The 22,384-nt window shown below is 45.6% G+C and overlaps 1 protein-coding gene across 1 annotated transcript; it reads left to right on the top strand.

Moving 5' to 3' along the window:
• Nucleotides 1-10,597: 10,597 nt before the first annotated feature.
• Nucleotides 10,598-12,508, top strand: pyya (peptide YYa). Its single transcript, XM_030087635.1, has 3 exons — nucleotides 10,598-10,785; nucleotides 12,261-12,338; nucleotides 12,421-12,508. The coding sequence occupies exons 1-3, from the start codon at nucleotides 10,598-10,600 to the stop codon at nucleotides 12,443-12,445; spliced, it is 291 nt and encodes a 96-aa protein (XP_029943495.1). The 3' UTR covers nucleotides 12,446-12,508.
• The last annotated feature ends 9,876 nt before the right edge of the window (nucleotides 12,509-22,384 follow it).

A 22,384-nucleotide genomic window follows, 5' to 3' on the forward strand; every position in this document is an offset into this window, starting at 1 on the left:
ATGGAGACTGATGGAGGCTGATGGAGGCTGATGGAGGCTGATGGAGACTGATAGAGGCTGATGGAGGCTGATGGAGGCTGATGGAGACTGATGGAGGCTGATGGAGGCTGATGGAGACTGATGGAGGCTGATGGAGACTGATGGAGGCTGATGGAGGCTGATGGAGACTGATGGAGGCTGATGGAGGCTGATGGAGACTGATGGAGGCTGATGGAGGCTGATGGAGACTGATGGAGGCTGATGGAGACTGATGGAGACTGATGGAGGCTGATGGAGGCTGATGGAGGCTGATGGAGACTGATGGAGGCTGATGGAGGCTGATGGAGGCTGATGGAGGCTGATGGAGACTGATGGAGGCTGATGGAGGCTGATGGAGGCTGATGGAGACTGATGGAGGCTGATGGAGGCTGATGGAGGCTGATGGAGGCTGATGGAGACTGATGGAGGCTGATGGAGGCTGATGGAGGCTGATGGAGGCTGATGGAGACTGATGGAGGCTGATGGAGACTGATGGAGGCTGATGGAGACTGATGGAGGCTGATGGAGGCTGATGGAGGCTGATGGAGACTGATGGAGGCTGATGGAGGCTGATGGAGACTGATGGAGGCTGATGGAGACTGATGGAGGCTGATGGAGACTGATAGAGGCTGATGGAGGCTGATGGAGGCTGATGGAGACTGATGGAGGCTGATGGAGACTGATGGAGGCTGATGGAGGCTGATGGAGACTGATAGAGGCTGATGGAGGCTGATGGAGGCTGATGGAGACTGATGGAGGCTGATGGAGGCTGATGGAGACTGATGGAGGCTGATGGAGACTGATGGAGGCTGATGGAGACTGATGGAGGCTGATGGAGGCTGATGGAGGCTGATGGAGGCTGATGGAGACTGATGGAGGCTGATGGAGACTGATGGAGACTGATGGAGGCTGATGGAGGCTGATGGAGACTGATGGAGGCTGATGGAGACTGATGGAGGCTGATGGAGGCTGATGGAGGCTGATGGAGACTGATAGAGGCTGATGGAGACTGATGGAGGCTGATGGAGGCTGATGGAGGCTGATGGAGACTGATAGAGGCTGATGGAGACTGATGGAGGCTGATGGAGGCTGATGGAGGCTGATGGAGGCTGATGGAGACTGATGGAGGCTGATGGAGGCTGATGGAGGCTGATGGAGACTGATGGAGGCTGATGGAGACTGATGGAGGCTGATGGAGGCTGATGGAGGCTGATGGAGACTGATGGAGGCTGATGGAGGCTGATGGAGACTGATGGAGGCTGATGGAGACTGATGGAGGCTGATGGAGACTGATGGAGACTGATGGAGGCTGATGGAGGCTGATGGAGACTGATGGAGGCTGATGGAGACTGATGGAGGCTGATGGAGACTGATAGAGGCTGATGGAGGCTGATGGAGGCTGATGGAGACTGATGGAGGCTGATGGAGGCTGATGGAGACTGATGGAGGCTGATGGAGACTGATGGAGGCTGATGGAGGCTGATGGAGGCTGATGGAGACTGATGGAGGCTGATGGAGGCTGATGGAGACTGATGGAGGCTGATGGAGACTGATGGAGGCTGATGGAGGCTGATGGAGACTGATGGAGACTGATGGAGGCTGATGGAGGCTGATGGAGGCTGATGGAGACTGATGGAGGCTGATGGAGGCTGATGGAGGCTGATGGAGGCTGATGGAGGCTGATGGAGACTGATGGAGGCTGATGGAGGCTGATGGAGGCTGATGGAGGCTGATGGGAGAACTATGTTAATTAATAATAAGAGGAAACCAAATTAGCAGGAGTTAGAATTGAATCAGTGGAAAAGAAAATGAAAGTGTAATCAGAGAGCTATGAAACCAGAACTCGTTAATCTCAGCTGTTAGATTATCTGTTGATTTAATGAAGGCGTTTTGTGTGTGTGTATGTGTGTGTGTGTGTATGTCTATTCATTATTACCGTTTAGACTTTTCAATATGCTGAGAAAAAAGCACACCAAGCATCACATACTAAAACATTCCAAAACACAAACACACACACACACACACACTCACACTCACACTCACACTCACACATACACACACACACACACACACACACACACACACACACACACACACACACCTACAGCAGCCTCCATTAGAGTGACGTGTTGTTCTTTATGCTGATCAGAGTGATGATCGCTGAGTCTGACTGTCATGCTGTCCTGATGAAGAGACGATACAAGAATCAGAGTCAAATAAACACCGAAAGGCCTTTCACAAACAAGTGTGTGTGTGTGTGTGTGTGTGCGTGTGTGTGTGTGTGTGTGTGTGAGATCGTATCTACAGCAGTCTTGTAAAGGTTAGAATATATGAAAGCGTCAGGAAGAGTGGCAGGAAGCATTTAACTGGTGCTGATAAAACCGGCAGCGTTCTCCCTGTCACTGCCCGTCGCTCAGAGCACACACACACACACACACACACACACACACACACACACACACAATGATTTAACTGTTTCTCTTGATGACGTGCTCCCTTTACCGTGTTCAACACATCCCACCACAGTAATGAGCGTTCTGTGTGTTTTATTTGACCACGAGGACTCAGTCTGTCTACGAGCAGACAGCCTCGGCCACAAAGCGTTGCTTTCTCCTAGATGTGGAGGTAACCTGTGTCCTTCTGAAAAGAGAAACAGTTTATCTGGAGCAGGTGAACAGCGGAGCTGGATCACACTTTGTGTTCGTGTTTCCTGTTAAAGGCATGAGGGAGAGTTAACATTCTTTGTTCAAGCTGAAGCAGCAGGGACAGTCGAGGTGACTCCGATCAGCTGATACCTTTACCTCGTGGTTCCACCGGACGCAACGTGAGTTTTTCACGCGATGAGATCACATACAAAGTCAATGTAATGGCGCGACTGTCGCTCAATCTTGAGTGACAGAAAACGGGCGGCAACCTACGACGTGGCGAGCGGCCGGCGGCGAGCAAATTTTTCGCTGGAAACGCTCGCCGCCGGCCGCTCGCCGCCGCCCGCCGCTTCATCACTCGACGCTTGTCGCTCGAGTTGAAATAATTGAACTTTTTCAGCGATAAGGACAGCCGATCAGCGAGGAGGTCTTCACGGACGTGCTGACGTAGGGCATGCAGGGCTCCGACCACGCAGAACAGTTGGCGTGATGCCAAGGCGAGCGGCGAGCAGCGAGCGGCAAGCGGTGTGAGCGATTTCATTTGTTCACCGCTTCAGGTGGAAACCGGGTGTCAGCCTGAAGCAGCGCTGGAACCGGCCGTCCAGGCGCAGCTCCTGCAGAAGACGGTGGAGCTCAGCGAGCTCCGCCCGCCTCCGGAGGCCAGCATGCAGCCTGAAGCGATGCCGGCGCCTCGGCCTCAGCTGAAGCTGACTCCTCCCTGCCAAATACTGACACTCGAGCGTCTGGCGCGGCGCTATCTCATTTGTTGCGCGAATGCAGATGCGTTCAACGCGCCCGGTGGAAACGCGGCGTCACAGTGCAGAGGGACTGTTCGCTTTTCGTCAGATATCTTTTTCATGTCCGTCCATCTTTTCACCTCCATCCAATTTTCCAGCTCATTTCATTTCTATTCTGTTTGGCGTTGTTTGATTGCTGCACTTATAAGACTGCTGCAGTAAAATCACCTTCTCACCTGCCTCACCCTCATCGAGCTCACCTGTCTCACCTGTCTCACCTGTCTCACCTGTCTCATCTGTCTCACCTGTCTCATCTGTGTCTCCTGCCTTGCCTGTCCCATATGTCTCATTTAAAAGATTCAACTGGATGTTAGAGTGGATGTGGGCTCAAGCACTCACACCCACACACACACACACACACACACACACACACACACACACACACACACACACACACACACACACACACACGCACACTGTGCTGCTGAATGACCGTTGCATGCTGATCATGTTGTGCTGTTTTCATTGATTCTTCCTGAGTCGGACGGAAACAGAGATCCAGCTGATTAATGATTATTGAGTTGCTTCGGGGGGAAAAGCTCATACAGCATTTGTCTCCAGAAGGTTTTCATTTACTTCATTTCATGACTGTAACTACTTCACCCTTGATGCTGCTACATTGTTTTCCCGACTTCTTTCACTTGTTGCGAGAACCAAAATGAGAAATTAAACTGTGGCTAATTTAAACCTGCTTCGATGTAATCTATCTCTATTTATTTGTTATTTTCCTCTGCAGATTTTTCATAAAGCAGGAGAATAATCACATCACCAGGATTGGATTTCACACTCTGCGGAGGAACCTGATATCTGAATGCGTCTGATCCTATTATCTCATACTACCTAAGTCGAGGTTTAGTCACTCTGAAATGAAAGAGGAAAGTCACGTCACATGTGAGCCATTCGTTCTGATAATCCTCTCTGCTGATATTATACCTCACTGCTATTAAAAAGGCATTCTGAAGTTCATCAGTTTTGTTTAGTTCTGTTCCTGTCGGGAGTAGAGTCTTGATCGCTCTTGAACTTTTTCAGATTTGTCACATTCCTGGGTAGGGTTCCCAACTCCCAGAGATTGAAATGAGGGACACCTCCCGCGGGCAGCAGAAAAAAAATTGGGTTTTTGGGGGGGGGTCAAAAACACATATATAACAGTTTTTTGGCACAGTCATACCTGTTACAGACTATAAAAACACAGTTGCCTTCTGCATTACAGTGACAGTACCAAAAACTCATGATCAGTTTGATCAGTTTGTATTCGAGGGAAGTTATTCAGCGATCGTCCATCCTGGACAGCAGCTCTCAGCCGCTGCACCGGACGGTAGAGCAGCTCAGCAGCTGCTTCAGAGGCGACTGAGACCCTCAGTGCAGGAAGGAGCTACCACAGGCCTCTCATCCCCCCCGCTGTCAGATTAATGTGTGGAATATGTGCAATAACTCTGGACATTATAATATCCTGCACCCCCCCCCCCCCCCCCCCCCGAGAAATTCAGCGACACTTTATGACCTAATCACTCTGCTGTATCCATTCACTCCGCTAAAACATATTGTACATATATCGTAATGTATAATTGTATATTGCATCATATATTGCATATTATTTTGTATATATTGTATATTTCCTGTCATTTTTTTAAGATTCATGTTGTCCATACAGTTAGGTCTTCATTGTCTTTATAGCTTCTATGATCAATCCTACTAGGATTTGCACTATTTCTTGCTCTTGTTCTTTATTGCACCATTCATTACTTTTGCACCTCGCTGTGTGTTGTATGAGCCTATACACCTGGAAATGTCTCCACTGTGAGATTAATAAAGTCTTCGATTTTATTCCATTGTATTCTATATTTATTGTGAAATGTACAAAATAAGACTGAACCACTGCTCTCTCTTCTTTATTTCAACATTTTCTTTTCTTTTTTTTTTATTTTCAACTAAAAAAAAGTGCAAAATCAAAACTGAAAAACCTTCTGAACAAAAAAAAAAAACACCCAACAAGGTGCAGAATCTAAACTGAAAACACACCACAGTCTGCAGCAGCAGACACAGATCAGTGAACTAAACATGATATATCCGATATGTAAACAGCACAAACTTACGTGTGTGTGGACGCTCGAGCGGCAGATCAACAGATGAGAAAAGAAACCTGAAGTTGAACGAACAGACAGACATCAAACTCCACTTATAATGCAACAGCGTCCCATACGGGACGCGCCTCTCTTGGCTGAAATACGTGACGTCCCGGCTGATACGGGACGGTCGGCAGCCCTGCTCCTGGGTCACAAGTGACAGACCATCGCCAGTCTTCACACACAAACAGGCCTGTTTCCTTCATCCTTCTCTTTCTGTCTTTAGCAGACACACAAAGCAGCGAGCGCCAGCGCCCGGTGAACATCTTGGTAATGTTGCGGAGCTCACTGAGCGCTCGGCGGTCCACAGCGCACCACGCCGCACTGACTTCTTTCAAACAGCTTGGATCTAATCGTGTTCGGGCCCCCCGAGCCCGGCCTCTGATCGGGTTAGGATCAACTTAATGACGACCAAATGACTACCAACAAAGCCACTGATGAGATCTCTCCCTCTCGTTAGGTCCTGCAGGGTTTGTGTTTGTCATGGTTCATCTCTACAGCTGGAGCAGCTCAGCGTGTTGTCCTCCGCCACGTCCATCCATCTTTGATACAGCTTCACACGCTTTGAAAGGTTTGCGCCAGAACAATGTGGAAGAAAAAGCTTAATGTTGCAGGAACACACACGGAGAAGTTGATCTTCTGAGGTTTGAGTCTAACAGATGTTTGAAGTTACTCTCACTCACTACACTGGAAAAAAACGCGGTATGAAACAGCTCAGCCTTCAGTACAGACGCTACAGGTGTTTTATGGTATGAAGTATTTTTTCAGCCGGCTTTGTCATAAACTACTGTCTGACTCGGCCTTTCAGTATTCAGCTCATTTAATCCAGAAATATAGTGAATCAGGCCCTGATTAATGCTCTCACAGCGACAGGAAAAGGTCAAAGTACCTCCTTATGGGACTTCAAACTAAGACAAGCACAAGTGTGAAACATTACAGCAGATTCAAATCATTGTGCTGTAAGTGTGAAACCAGAGTGTGGGTGTGCGACCTTCAACACTGACCCCTGTCACCTCCCGATGTACGGATCAATTATCAAGTAACAATACCGATTTAAGGTCGATCAGTCATGAGACACTATTCATTAAAGTACTTTAAACTTGTGATTTAATCCATCAGCCGTGCTTCGTTGTGGTCATGAAGGTTTTTCAGCTGTACCAATTAGATTTGATCAATGTCTGATCGATATCGGTGATCTCAGCTTTGGTTTGGGTTGAAGTATTTAACCTAAAAATTGGGTTATGCTAACGACAATCTTGGTTTTTCCCAACCTTGATCCAATAGTTGGGTTAAAAAAAGAAAAATAATTATTGATCCAGGTCCAGGTGCTCCAGGTACCGATGAGCTCCATGGCGACGGCCTCAGCCCCCCATTTAGGACTCCCTCCACCACGGTTCTGATGAACTTCCTGTGCCCTGTGAGCCGCGACGCTCTCCCCATCTCCTCTTCCAGGCCTTCTTCTGCCCGATGGAGGCGATTTGAAGCTCATTTTTGTCTGAGCTCGTCAAACTTCGTGACGCCAAAGCATCAAATGAGTCTGGGAAATGGTCTGTGTGGAAACCTTCCAGTCCTCTCTCTGAGTCTTTATTGTCGTCGCTCGCTCACTAACAACTGTGGAAACTGTCACGACGCGCCAGCGAGGGACCTCACGGCTGATTACGTACCGGTCGTCTCACCGGCTTCCTCCGGATGCCGGCAGACGTGAGAATCGTGACGTCTGAAACGCGACGTTTTCCCTCCGAGCTGAAACCAGAGCTCGTATTTCCAATAGCGATGCTTTGAGCCGAAGCCTGGATGCACTGAGAGTCTGCAGCTGCGATCAGAACCCGTCAAAACGTCAATCTGTGGCATTTGGTTTCCGGGAAGACGGACTGTGAGGGACTGAAGCTTCTGGTGGACAACAGGAAAGTGTGTGGCTTTCTGAAAAGACAGAAATAAGTGTGAAACCTGACTGCTAAATGAGAGCCGTGACTCTACAGATCACGCCTGACATCTGAGGTAAACCCGATCTGTGTGACCGACTCGTCATGTTCTGGTGAACAGTCGTCTGGAAAAGGCCAAGAAGACCTTCTAGAAGCTTCTGAGAGCGTCCGACGCCGTCACACCTGATCTGGACGAACACGTCTCAGAGCTCTGCAGTCAGCAGACCGGGTCCTGCTGAAACACACACACGGCGTTAAAGTTTAAAACGTGGCTGGGAGGCATTCACAGAGGGAGCGGGGGGAGTTCGTGCGTCACGGCTTTAGATGTCCCTGAAACGGCGTCATCATGGTTCCTGGTTGGCCGACACACTCACTTTACAGTAAAACGCTTCGCAGTTAAAAAAAAAAAAAAACAAAAATTAAAAAGTGAGCCATGTCACGCCATCTGATGGAAAGAAGTTGGTTTTCTGCAAAACTACAGAAAAATCAATGGAATGCTGGTTGAAATGAGAATCAGTTACCGTATCGTCAGGACTGTAAGTCACACTTCAGTCAACGGTGCATCAGATAAAACATATGGACATGGAAGACAAACCAGATCATCCTGGACGAGCAGCATCTTGTTCCAGAACCTCCTGTTGAATTTGTTCCTCTGCTTTCAGGAACGATGAGCCTTCTTTGTACCAGTTTGTTTTGTCCTTCACAAGTTTCTCACTCTGAATTCTACTGAGGACATTTTTCTTTTTACAGACTTTTTTCTCGCCATCCAGCAGTTCTGGAGGTTTAACTGTGGTTCTGTAGCAGCTTTCTGTTGTCATGCAGTGACATCTAGTGGATCTAGTGGCCAACTACGATATCAGCCAGTATATTTACTATATATTTAAGTTACATAACCAAACAACAACAACAAAACAAAAAAAAAAAACTGTGTTCTGTTTAAAGTATTTTACAATCGACTCGATCTGACGTTATCAGAGGAGGTTCTGAGAGTCTAGCTTACGCACAGAAAACGTGATGGTGTGAATAAAAGTCGTGGGGAGCCAGCTGAGGAAGAGCTTCTCCACCTCCAAAAACAATCATGAAGAATTTGTGAGTTTGATTGATGCCAACGCTGATCGATCAGGTACAAAACTTCCATGTTAACAGACGCTCAGACCGAGTGTGTGTTGTTGCTGCTGTGTGTGTGTCTGTTCTTCACACTCACACGTGTCTGTTGGTCGGGTTGTGACAGAAGAAGTCCACAGAACGGAACAGAACTCTTTTTTTAGTCAGCTGTGATGCAGCGACAGTCACGGACCCAAATGTCACAAACACACCAGCGACTGCGTGACCAGTAATGTCAGCATCATCATCTGACACATCTCACACACACACACACACACACACACACACACCTCTTCCTCCTCCCCCCCTCTCCTCTCCATCCTCCTCCTCCTCCTCCTGCTAAGCCATATAAATCCCTCGGAGTGGGTTTGGAGAGACGGTGCAGCGACCTGCGGCTTTGAAAACAGACCGAAGAGGAAGAAGAAGAAGAAGAAGAAGAAGAAGAAGAAGAGCAAAGAGAAGCTGCTCCGCGGTGAGAAACCACCTGTGGCTCCGACTTCCACTGTCCGCTCTCCTGAAGTCTGCTGGAAGTAAGTCTGCCTCTACGCTCACCTTTCAGCTCAGGGCAGATGACTCTGGGACCCGCAATAACGATAACATCTGAAAGAAAAGCATGAACTTATGGTAACACGTTCGTAAAAATGTACAACTTTTCTCTTCTAATAACCTTAAATCAGCACAATCCTGGAAGCGACCTGTAATATTCATGTCAGTAAATCAGATTTTCACTGAAGCTGATTCACTGAGCCGGCCGTCAGCGTGTTGGAGCAGATTTTATTCTTCCAGACAGGAGACACACCTTGATGCACATTAAGCGCTCTTCTTTACATTTAGTCACGGAGGAGGAGAAGAAGCAGAATTCAAACCTTTATTGCTGATTAAAGCATGAATGTGCAACAGAGTCACAATACAGCAGAACAGGAAACTTCCAACAGCAAAATTAGAAATAATAATTTGATATGTTATAAAATAAGAAGTTCATCGTGCTTGCTTCTTTTTCAATAGAAATTATATTACAGAAAAAAGACATTCAAAAATGAGCTTCACCAAAAAAATCTCCTTTTTTTAAATATCTAGTAAAAAAAAAAAAAAACCTTAATGAAATTATCAGGAGTTTCCAGTTAAACACTGATAGCTTTTAGTTTTATCAAGAGTTGATTTAATCTGTATTTTAAAAACTTACAATTATGAAAAAAAAAGTTAAATCAGATTCATTTATACTATTCAAACAGATAATTAAAAAAATAGAAACATAAGCAAAAGTGTGTGGTTCATAATTTTGGTTTCACAAAAACCAAATTAAAAATGTATAAAGAAACAGAAAAAAGCTCAATTTCAAAAGGAGTTCATGTTAAGTTGAAATAACTGAATAATTAAAAATAGAAATAAAATCATTTGAAGAAGTCGTGTCTGATCTAACAGCAGAATTTTTAAGAAGTGAAGCACAATTTGACTGTGATTTGACCTTTTGTTGGACACTTAGTAATAATTCATACCTGAAATGGAGAAAAAAATGTTTTATTTTATTTCACTTTGAGACATGTTTTCATTTCAAAGTGATTTTGTTGCTTTTTTTTCTTTCTATGCTGGATTATTTGACAGATAAAGGCTTCAGAGGTTTATTCTGAGGAATTGTACAAGTTTTCTTCTTCTGTGTGTGTGTGTGTGTGTGTGTGCGTTCTCGTATTTCTATCCTTGTCGGGGCCAAATGTCCCCACAAGGATAGCAAAACGTGGAACGACGTGCCTTGTGGGACCTTTTTCCGGTCCTAAGTAGGAGAAACAGTGTTTTCTTGACCATGTTGTTGTTACTGAAAAAAGTAAAAGTGCAAAAACATTTCTTTAGGGTTAGGCTTTGTTGTGGTGTGGGTTAGGGTTAGGGTTAGGGTCAGGGTTAGGGGCTAGACATGAATGGGAGTCAATGGACGGTCCCCACAAGGATAGAAATACAAGACTGTGCGTGTGTGTGCGTGTATGTGTGTGTTGCAGATGTCCGTCATGCTCAAGCCGTGGACGGTGCTGGTGGCCGTGCTGCTCTGCGTCCTGGTCTGCCTGGGCGCTCTGGCCGAGGCCTACCCCCCCAAGCCGGAGAACCCCGGAGAGGACGCGCCCCCCGAGGAGCTGGCCAAGTACTACACCGCCCTGAGACACTACATCAACCTGATCACCAGGCAGAGGTACACACACACACACACACACACACGCACAGCCTCTCGGAGTGAGTTACCAGGCTGCTTCCCGGGCTGGAGCTGCGGCGATCTCAGCTGTTTGCATTCATGAGAGGCAGATTGGTCGTTGACATTTAAAGAAGGTTCCAGAAGTCGACTGTCGACGGAGTGATGGCGAAACATGTGGTCCGCGACCCTAATCTGGCCCTGAAACTATCCAGAATCTTCCTGATCTAGAATCAAAGCCATGGAAAGTGTTTATTTTATTTTATTTCATTTTATTTTACTTTTTTAAATTTTATCTTATGTCATTTTATTTCATTACATCATGATGTTGACACTGCGCTTATTTTTCTTAAGTATTTAGTTGCATCTTTCTGATGAGAGCAGATAACTACAGGAGTTCTTTGATCATGTTCCTTGTTCCACTCAGACTGAGTAAAACAGACTCAAAAGGTTCTTCAACAATAAATTCTCCGTTTTCCAACATCTGAATGAGAAACGTGATGAAAGGTCTGGAGTCGGCGGACGCTGTGGGCGGCCAGCGCAGGTCATTACTGGACGTCCTGATGTGTTTCCAGTGTGTGACGGCTGAGATGGAGCGGCGCCGCCTGGCTGGCCCCCCGCGGGGCGGAGTAACCGAGCGGGAGATTGGGTGGAGGGGAGGAGGAACAGGTGGTTGATGGTCGTTTCACGGTATCGCCGAGCGGTCTCCGTCTCGGAGGGGATAATGAGAAACATCCACACCTGGAAATGACTCCAGAGAGAAGAACAGGGAGACGGCGCAGAGGACGAGTCGCAGAGTGTGAAATGAAAACATTAGAGGGGAAGAGAGGAGGAGGAGCAGAGGGTCCATCTCCAACCGGCAGGTCAAAAAACAACAACAACTAAATTCATACTCTAAAACATCACCTTCATATTGATGTAATTAAAAACGGGGTTAGCAACACTGATTACTGTGCAATTAATACTGTCCTTTAAAGGTAAAAATGCCAAAATCTCTTGATGTATCCATTGAAAACTAGAAAATTCTTCAAATTTCAGAAAAAATTCATTGAAAAATTATTTCAATTAATATCAACCAATCTTAAAGGTTTAAACATTCAAGCTTCTTAATGTTTTGCAGGAGACTGTCGTCGGATTAAATTTAGGATCCTGTAATCCAGAGTCCATCTTTACTTCCCAGATTCACAGCTTTTTACAGCATGAAATGAAACTCAGTCACCCGAAGAGAAAAACCAACAGGTCCAAATGAACTCGCTTAGGAGACAGAGGAGAAAAAAAAACAACATTTAAAAGGAAGAAACTGGCAGAGCCGGACTCGGAGGAGAGTTTCAAGACAGAGATTTTGCTCTTTCCCACAGTTCATGAATGCACCATCACACTGAAGGGGAGTGACCTCCACCCCTGAGTGGAGCAGCAGGTTAAGGTGAAGGCAGGGTCCTCACTGGCGTTGCCTCAGCACTCTCTTCCTGTCCCAGCAGGTATGGGAAGCGTTCAGCTCAGGAGGACGTGGTGGCAGAGCTGCTGTTTGGAGACAGTAACAGAGACCAGCGATCGAGGTAACGCAGCTCCGACACGCCGGACCGACACCTGTACGGCTCGCTCTGACCGCCGTCCTCCTCCGCCCTCCTCTCTCAACAGATACGACGACTCCTACATGTGGTGACTCCGCCCACCATCTCCTTCTCCATCCAGTACTCCCTCCGGCTGCTTCCCAGCATGCATCTGGAGGGGCCGACATGTGCCTCTCACCCCCGACTCCAACAGACGAGCATCAGTGATTCCAACACGTCTCCATTTTCTGTCGTTTGCACACAAATGTACATAATTTATTATTGAAATAAAATCTATGAATCTGCGTGAGATCTGCGAAGAAGGTAGCACTGTGTCTGTGTGTGTGTGTGTGTGTGTGTGTGTGTGTGTGTGTGTGTGTGTGTGTGCGTGCGTGTGTGTGTGAACATCAATGTCCTGACATGCATCGCCGTATAAAGGAGGAACGTCGTGTTTCATTGTTGCCACTGTAAAAAGTAACCTCTGAAAACATGAATAAAAACATTTTCTGTGGGATTAAACAAGGTTTGTGTTTCCGGTTTTTTTCTGGATTACAAATGACAACATGTTTAACTCTGGCTGATCACAAGACGAGGGGCTTTTATATCAAACATACCATCAGTGACCACTAGGTGTCTCTGTATGACCACAGAACCCTGCTTACCATTAAATACGGCTTGATTTAAGTGACAGAGCAAGAGAAAAACAATCAGATAACCATGGTTAAAAGCTGAGGAGCAAAACCACAGAAGTTTCTGGAACAGCAGCCAGACCTGGAGAATAAATGTTCAGTTTCACCAGTAAATCGTACAGATTTGTTTTTCTCTTCATGATGAATTATTTTTTTAAAGATGTGACTTGTAATCCAGAAACCCCTCATGGATGCTACACTTCTTTGGTTTAATATAAACCGTTTCAATTTTATTCAAATGTGTTCCTTGCTGTGCCAAATTCAAGCATCATTTCAAGGCACCGATCCAGAGATAAAACCAACAACTTCTCATAAGCAAGCGTCAACAGAGTTTATTCTAGAAGGAAGACAGGACACATTTGACTGCACATATTTATAAAATTTACTCAGAATCAACCAATGATGAAATGTCTGTATGCGTGCGGCTAAAAAGGAAAAAAAATATTGAGAGAAGATGCAACCAAATGCGCCAAACTTCCAGAAAAGTGGAAAAAATCCGGGTGATCGGCCAGGGCAGTGACGGCGCGGGTCCGAACACGCCACCACGGCTACAGAAGGTCGCCATGCACTGTCTACTGCAGCGACATGGTGCCACATCATCTCAGTCTGGACGACACAAATACGACATATTCCAAAATGCACATTTTCTGTCCAGTTTAACCACATGAACGCAGCGACTTCACCCATATAAATGGAGATTAATGACTATTTTTAAACCGATAAGAAGTGGTTGTAAACAATAATGGTAATCATTTCTGGAACACTGTGTTAGGAAAAACATGTTCTCTGTCAAACTACAAAGAATCGATTGATTTAAATGCTGCAATTGAGCAAATTGACAGCTGTGCCATAGCTTTGAGAGGTTTAAAGGGACTTAAAGGTGCTGTAGACAGGATTCAGCATCTCCACCTTCTTGCTTAGGTTTACCTAAGCAAGATGGCGATTTGACCCATCGAAGATGGCGATTTGAAACCCAGCACAGCCAATCCTGTCTTGTTTTCTCTGACATCACGCCCTTATGCAAGTTAGGCCCCTCCCACAAGAACGTGCGACGAACGCCTCTCGACCAATCACAGTTAGAGCCTCAGGGGCTCTTCTCATTGGTCAAAGATACCTGGAGCTGTCGAGATTCCTTTTCAGCTCAGAACAGAGACAGATGGAAATACTGCACCCTCGCGGTAGTGCAATTATGCTACACTCCTAAAGGATTATCAATGGATACTCTAACATTTAATCCAAACAAAACACAGAAAAATTAGCATTGACTGGTAAAATCCTGCCTACAGCAGCTTTAAGGCAACTTTACAAAATTTACCTCAGTGCTGCCGCGATAGGCGCTGTGGGTAACTGCAGCCACCAGCCAAGGCGGAACGGGAGCGCGCTGATAAAGTCCTTCTTTTCTTTGGCTACGTTCACACTGCAGGCTGAAGTGACCCAAATCCGATTTTTTTGCCCCTATGCGACCTGTATCGGATCTTTTCCTGACAGTCTGAACGACACAGATCCGATTTTTTCAAATGCGACCCAGGCCTCTTGGATATGTGGTCCTAAATCCGATACGTATCTGATCTTTTGCTATGCGACTTCAGTCTGAACGGCCAGGTCGCATTTATCCGACCTGCACGTCACGATATGGGGCGCTGAAGACGTGTGTCTTACCGTGAGTGTTAAAAAAAAGGCGCTCGCAGACGCACATTAAGGGAGTTCTTGTCATCCGAAAATTATTATTGAACTCCGTATCATTAAAGCCTCTCATCACCGTCCCCCCTCTCCTGACTGTGTCTCTCTGTTGCTGCCGCTGCCCCACAAAACGCCATGGCCAAAAACTTGGCTCTCTTCCTTCTCATTCGCTAAATTCTGCAGCGCCAGGACAACGGGGAGGAAAAATAATAATAATATCCACACGCGCGCTCTCCCTCTCTCCCTCTCTCTCTCCCTATCTCTCTCTCTCTCTCTCTCACACACACACAGAAGGAGCTCGGCGCGGCTGATTAGAAGCGCAGCACTGAAATGATTGCTCACTATTCAATTGTAAGAATACGTGTTTGATCAGTTCTTAAATAAATCATCGACGCTTGAAAAGCTGCAGATTCTGTATGCTGTTTGTGAGTTCCGCAAACACTGAAGCGCTGCTGCGTGACGTCGTTATGTCCTCTTCTGCGCATGCGGGACACTTTTGGGTGGTATTCCGTTCAGACGGGAGATCACATACAAGTTGCATTTTATTGTAAATGTGAACGAACTCGCAAAAAAAATCGGATTTCACAAAAAAATCCGAATTGAGCATTAAGCCCTGCAGTGTGAACGTAGCCTTAGTAGTGGCACTTTTTTGTGGGCTTTGAGTGGATGCAGGTCGTTTGATGGCTGCTGAAGAATCCATTTGTATCCCAGCAGTGTTTGAGTCCGTGTCCACGGCGGCCATGTTCTTCCTGTTCAAGAGCTGTCGGCAACGCGCTTACAGCGTCAGTTTACGTCACATCCCCACGATTGCGCAGGAAATTCGGATGCCGAACTGCAGCCAATTATGTGGCACACAGCCTGTATAAGGCAGCACACAGATACGCGGATTGGCCTGTTATTTTAGGTTTTTAATGCTTCACGGCCCATTAGCATTGAATAAACTGGAAATGCATTTTTCACAAATCTTGCCTTAAAGGTGCCTTAAGGAGTTTGCACGTTTTATGCGAAACAGCGCCCCCTGCAGGCCTTGGGCGTAACGCAGCTTAGTGAAAAACTCGTCCCTGTGGCTCCCGTGCACGGAAGACGGGGACTCCGTCTTCGCTCGTTTAGAAGCGCTCAAGTAAGATTTAAGTTCCTTCTCCCTGGTGGAGTCTGTGTGGAGCTGCAGTGCTAGAAGCCAGTCTGTTCTGACTTTCTGGAAGATCCTGCTCAGTTGTTGCTCACTAAGCATCTGGCGGAGTAATGGCGGACAAAATGAAACCTAACCAGCCGGAGCGCGCATTACGTCATTCCTTTCAAATTCTCCCCAAAAAAATTCTGGTGCCGGACCGGCACTGCAACTTTCAAGTGACAATTTAGTGCTGTTAGAGGTTCTGGTAATGAATCTGTCAGGGCACATTGTACACATCATTAAAAATGTGTAACATATTTATGGTGGAAAATAAGTATTTTTAAGGTTGTAAAACTCCTTAATGCACCTTTAAGTCCCTTTAAGTTCTGAAGAGGGCTTTAATAATATTGAGGCATTTGCAAAGGAACAAGCAAAAGAATGTGACACATCCACTGAGTGCCAGGAGGTTAGAGCTCGAACAAGAAAACGTTTTGCAGACGAACTCGCCACAGATGAGCCCATATCTGACAGGAGGCCACGTTTTAAAGTGGAGACATTTTATTACATTTTAGATGCATCGCTTTCAAAACACAAACCTTTTCTGAAAGCAAAACCAAAACCCTGGACACACACACACACACACACACACACACACACACACACACAATTAAAACAGAGCTTTCATCAGATAATAATAATAAAAAAATAAATGAACTAAAGATCCAGAGGTGGGAAAACAATTACTACTTACTAAGTGAATATAACTGAACTAAATCAAAGACTTGTTATCAATTTGAGGCAGCAGTGAAATGTTGAGCTGCTGAGAGGTGCTGTGCCACCACTCACCACAAGGGGGCGGGAGAAGCCAGCAATCCTCCAACATGGTGCAGGTGTGATTCCACAGTGCAACTGAGAGCTTCACGCAGTGATGTGGCTGCTCAACTTTAGACAACGAAATAAAGCAATCCCCTTAAACTTCTGGTTGAGATCAACACTTCGAATCAGAATAGGTTTGATTCAGAGGGCATCTTTAAGAGTGGCCATTTATACAATTCTTCACAATCATTCATAGCAATCCAGCAAACTGTCACTCTGTTGAACTTTTAAATTCAGAAGTGAAGCTCATTCCCTGACTCCTCCGGTTTTGGCACAGGAAGCAGAAGTTCAGGAAGATCTCTGCCCTCTAAATACAGCGTTTGACTTGACGTCAACTGGAATTTTGGCTGACTCACCTGCGTTGTTTGATGAGGGCATCACTGCAGAACAGTTCCATGTTTTCAAACAATTTGTCCTGGGATAAAGAATTCTGAGGGAAAACGTCCTTCTGGTTTTGAGGCACAAAGCCGCAAAGAGTCGGGTGTCTCTGCAGGAGCATCACTGCATGCTGAACATGGAGGGTTGAAAGCTGGCGCCCGTTCCACCCAAAAACCTGAACTGGTGCTTCCTGTAAACCGTAAACCGAGTATCAAAACATTCCAGACATGTCTTAGTTTCAGTCTGCAGTCATTAGAGGGCAGTGCTGTCAGTATCTGAGCACAGAGAAGAAAACACTAAAAACACATTTAAAGAAGTTCCCACTGAATGCTGAAGATCTGAACTCATACAATCATAAACATTCAAATGATCACGCAGAGACGACAGATGATTTTCTATCATCACAAAAAAAAACCCAAAAAAAACTTCTTCCTAAATGTCTCCTCAGGTCAATGTGGGAGTGTCTCTGTGTTTGTCCTGTGATGGACACAATTAACTAGTCCAGGAGGATCTGGACTGCGGACTAGGACCAGGAGAATATGGACTACAACCAGGACCAGAGCCAGGACCAGGAGAATATGGACTAGAACCAGGGTCAGGGCCAGGAGAATGTGGAATGGGATCAGGACCAGGGAGGCCTGGGAGGACTGATGTTTGAAATTTATCTCAGACAAAACAGCCGACTAATCAATTCAGATCAGGGGCCGACACTAGGATGTTTGTTTGAACGGGCAGAGTTCGGGCTGGCTAAGGCTTTCCTGGACCTTTTTTCTTTTTGTTGCTGTAAGGCGGCAGCTTGCTAGCTCTCTCTCTCTCTCTCTCTCTCTCTCTCTCTCTCTCTCTCTCTCTCTCTCTCTCTCTCTATCTCTGTGGGATCGATGGTCGATTCCACTATGGGAGACTAAAAAGTCAGAACACCAAAACCCTGGACGAAGAGGCTGTCTCTTAGTTGGAGTAGAGTCGTGATTGAGGGATCGCAAACTGAACACCAATCGCGGCTGATCCATTGATCTAATGAGACAAGCTGGATTCAGTGGGTGCAATCAGAGGGCCGCAGTGCAGAATTAGACACTGCTGAAGTCGGACAACCCAGCTCTGGAAGGAGGGTGAGCGCCATTACAAACTTTATTCAGAAGAAAAAAAACAAGTCACCTAACGATGGGACCTGAAACCTACATTCATCCACACAGTAATAAGTTTTATTACAAGTCAACGATTTTCACTCGCTGCTAAAGACAGAAACTGCAAATGATTCTCGATCAGACAAACCCACCTGGAAGTTTGCCCATTTTGCCGCCTATTTGAAGGCAGCCGTGGCTACAGTGGTAGCTTACCACCACTGAGTATGGTGTGAAAGGGTTGATGTGATATTGCAGTGTGAAGCGCTTTGGGCTCTGTCATGCAGGGTAAAAAGCGCTATACAAGTGTAGTCCATTTACCATTTACCATTTAGATCAATAACGCGGCTGTGCTGACACAACAGGGTGAACCACATAACTGCCAATGATTCACACAGCAAGAACATCAAACACACACCACTGAGACCACAGACGAAATGAACAAACCTGATCTGACATACTGATGATTGACACAGTCACTGCTCTCCCTCCAGCAACATCTGCTGAATGGCAACAAACAAAAACACTCAGAGAAAGACTTGGATACATAAGATGACTGAACTTTACACTCTGCTCCCCACAGAGCAGACTTCAGGATATTTATTTTAATCTCTCAGGATTATAAGATATGATATAGGAACCAGAGACTTCTCTGATCATTGATCAGTTTACCTGGTTCTGTTTTTAGAGAGCAGAGCAAAGAAAATATTTGGTAACTAAGTCCAAGCTTACATTAAAACAACAATACAACAAATAAAACCTGAAATAAAGAGCTTTATCCAGATTAACGACTGAGGAGAAACGAACCAAATATACTCTGGGATACATTGAAAGAAGCTATGAGAGGAAAACGGATCTCTCTTGGGACAGTAATTAAATGAATAAATAAATAAATAAATAAACCTAAAGAACTTAAGAATTATCCAAAAGGCCTGGAAAAATAACACAGCGAGAAACAAGATCCCCAAGTGATGACTAGAATGAAAGAAACCAGAAATCAAAATGTGGACATGTACAAAGAGGAACAAAAAGAGAATAAAATAAATGTTGAAGTTTCCAAACATTTGTCAGGCAGGAACTAAAGCTGCAAAATGAGTGCCAAAGAAAAATATGGAAAACACAAACTATACGATCAAAATATAGAATATCAGTCCCCAAAACAGGATAAACTTACAATATATGGGATGAGATTGATGCTAAATATGATAAAAACCTAAACACAGCCACAACAAGAAAATGAAGGGAATATAAAAGGATTCTTTCATCGGTTAATTTTATTATCAATCAGAGAACAAGGGAAGAAATATGACAGATCACAAGAAAAGATTTAGTCACTGCTCTGAATAAATTTAGAATAATAAGACACCAGGAAGTGACAGTTCAGCAGAAGTAGAATGCTGCAGAAAACATAAAGGTGACCCCGTGACCCCGTCACCCTGGGGTCAATCCCTCCTTCATGGAGTAAGACCATAATTACTACTGATTAAGGAATTTGCTGCAATTATTGCTTAATTTATTATTATTATTAATATTTTTTGGATTTTAAATCATTTCAATTCCTTTTTGTCTCGGCTTAGACAGACATAAACTGATGATTTATTTGTTCACTGAATTGATAAAAGAAAAAAGAGAAAGTGAATATACTACTCTAATATGGAAAAATGTAAAGAAAATAATTATTTGAATTAAAAATTCAAATTAAACTGCTGAAGAAACGACAACTAAACTACTAACAGCTGACACATTAGTAGACCTCGATCCCGAACAAAATAAAATAGAACAGCACAACCGGAGAAGGACAGTTGGATCAGGGAAAGACCAGATCCGTGGTGGTAATGGAGCACATTCTGACAATGATGTGAGCAAATCAACAAGAGCTCAGTTTAAAATCATACTGGAAGACCAGGGTGAGGAAATTCGTGACGACGTGCAAATTCTAACCAAAACCACGGAAAGTCTATCTTCACAGGATCAGGAGGTCCGGCTCCAAGACCCGGAACAGGTCTAGCCCCCACCAGGGACAGTGTGGGACGGGTCCCAAGGAAACAACAGGGGCTGCAACAAACCATGTCACCCAAGTGACTGACCACAGTTACAGCATGTGGACTTTGGGCGCGGCCCGTCAATGGGGTGTGGCCAAAACTTTTTGCAATTTTTGTGAAGGGGCGCAGAGCAGCGCAGCCACGCCTCCGTACAAAGGCCGGATAAGAAACACACCATACAAAAAAAAGAAAGAAATTAGAAAGAAAAAAGCTCCTAGACAGAAACAATAATTCTAAATTATTTATGTGCTTCTATGATTTTCCAAAATTATTTGACAACCCCAAGAAATCACCTCACAACCCACTTGGGGTTGGGACGCAAGGTGGAGAACGATTGTGCTTGATGCCACATCAGTGCTTAAACACAAGTTATTTTTATTTAGGTATTTTATTATTTTTCTGTGAGAAATAGCTTCTAATACAGCCCGGCGTCACGGCGTATGGCAGGTGGCCGTTGAGACCTGGACCACAGGAGCCCGGCTCCTCAGGCTCAAACCCAGCAGTCCAAGCTCAGGAAGAGGAGGGAGAAGCGTTTAGATAAAATGTGTTTATTTCATGAGTGATTTTGTGTATCTTCAATATGACTGACACTCTGGAAACCTGCCTGTGAGGTTTTGGTCACCTGCCCGCTCTGTTCACCTGTCAGTGAAATTACCATGAGTGCAGATCGCCCAGGCAGAGGGTGGATGTGGAGGTGCGAGCTTTCAGCACCTTGTGTTGTTCTGCCACAAAATTGCCACTGCACTCGGCTGAATCTGTCAAACCCTCAACCTGGTGCGCAACCCCACCCAATGGTGCAGTTGGAGTTGAACAGTAAACAAAAATCCCAACATCGGTGGTGCACAACTGACTGCTGCGAGGTGCCATTAAATACATGATAGCAAACCAACAATATATATGCTTTTTCCCTATAAATAATCTGCATCAAAAGAGCAGACAAACAGATTATTGGCAACAAAAAAAAAAAAAAACTGCAGACACCCTGCCCAAGGCTCAATAAAAACTTTCAAGGCACAGGACAGATAGGTTTTGATTTATGCGCATTATAACTCTTAAACAGAAATATGCTGAAGCACAAAGAATCACAGATATAAACTGGTTCCCTCTGTGCAGCGATCACTGAGAACAGCTGGGGAGCGTCTGTCTGACTGAACCTGCTGGTTCTCATCCAGATCAATATCCTCTGAAATAATTCCTATCAAACACATCACAATCCAGTCTCTTTTCTCAGACAAATTATCATCAGACCGTCCGCTCCCCAGCTGCCGCACACCTTGCGCACAAAATGATCACTGCCCCCAGTAGAATCTGCCGACACCTCCCCCTGGTGCGTGGCCAGGCCCATCTTGGTGCAAGCGCACAGGACCGGTCAACAACTCCTGTTTCGCCTGTTGAAAACACGAATACGCCGCTGCCTCTCTGCGCTGCATCATCAAAATAGGGCCCAACGTGTCTTCACTGACCCACCGACTGACCGACACCAGACAACACCCGAAAGACCTGGACAGGGACCCTGAGGACGAGGACGGACATGCCTCAGAGGAGCTTTGATAAGCCATCGTGTACACTGTGTCCTGATCTCCAGTCAGGCCTGATCACCCTGCTGGTTATCACAATCCTGGCTGCCACACTCACTTTGTGGTGGGAGGCCCAGACGCATGATGAGAGAAGAATACCAAGCAAATACCTTATGACATTATGGCGTTTGGAGCCTGAATAACCTAAGGGGAGACGAGTTTGAACACTGGACTCTGTATTGGCTGAGAAAGGTGGTGGAGCAGCATGTTTGGAACAGTCTGCTGCTCATGTTCTCCAAACAACACGGTTCCTGATAAGGGTCTCACAAAGGCCTTCGAAGGTCTGAGCTCAGTGTCAAAGGGACTGGCTGAACACTCTGGCATTAATAATCCTCTAAGGGGAGTAAATATTTAGGAAGTAGAAATCATATGTTCATCCTTTGTTGGTGCTGCTTAACTTTGCCGGCAAGCTGAATTCTCGCGGTATTTGTTCACACACACCACGAGAATCCATCTTGTACCTCTCGTGCTTATGCGCTCGGGCTCGGTTTGTTTTCCTTTGGACCAATCACACGTCGTTTAGGGCGGGCCAAGAAGCTTTGAAGCAGGAAGTGACAGACTGCTAAAAATATTAGCATGGC

This window comes from Salarias fasciatus, unplaced genomic scaffold, assembly GCF_902148845.1.
Source record: "Salarias fasciatus unplaced genomic scaffold, fSalaFa1.1, whole genome shotgun sequence".
Lineage (NCBI taxonomy): Eukaryota > Metazoa > Chordata > Actinopteri > Blenniiformes > Blenniidae > Salarias > Salarias fasciatus.

Excerpts from the sequence above, each read along its gene's own strand:
- pyya (XM_030087635.1), top strand. The coding sequence starts at position 10,598 with ATGTCCGTCATGCTCAAGCCGTGGACGGTGCTGGTGGCCGTGCTGCTC. Across the intron at positions 10,786-12,260 it reads AACCTGATCACCAGGCAGAG|GTATGGGAAGCGTTCAGCTC; the intron begins GTACACACACAC and ends CTGTCCCAGCAG. Across the intron at positions 12,339-12,420 it reads AACAGAGACCAGCGATCGAG|ATACGACGACTCCTACATGT; the intron begins GTAACGCAGCTC and ends CTCTCTCAACAG.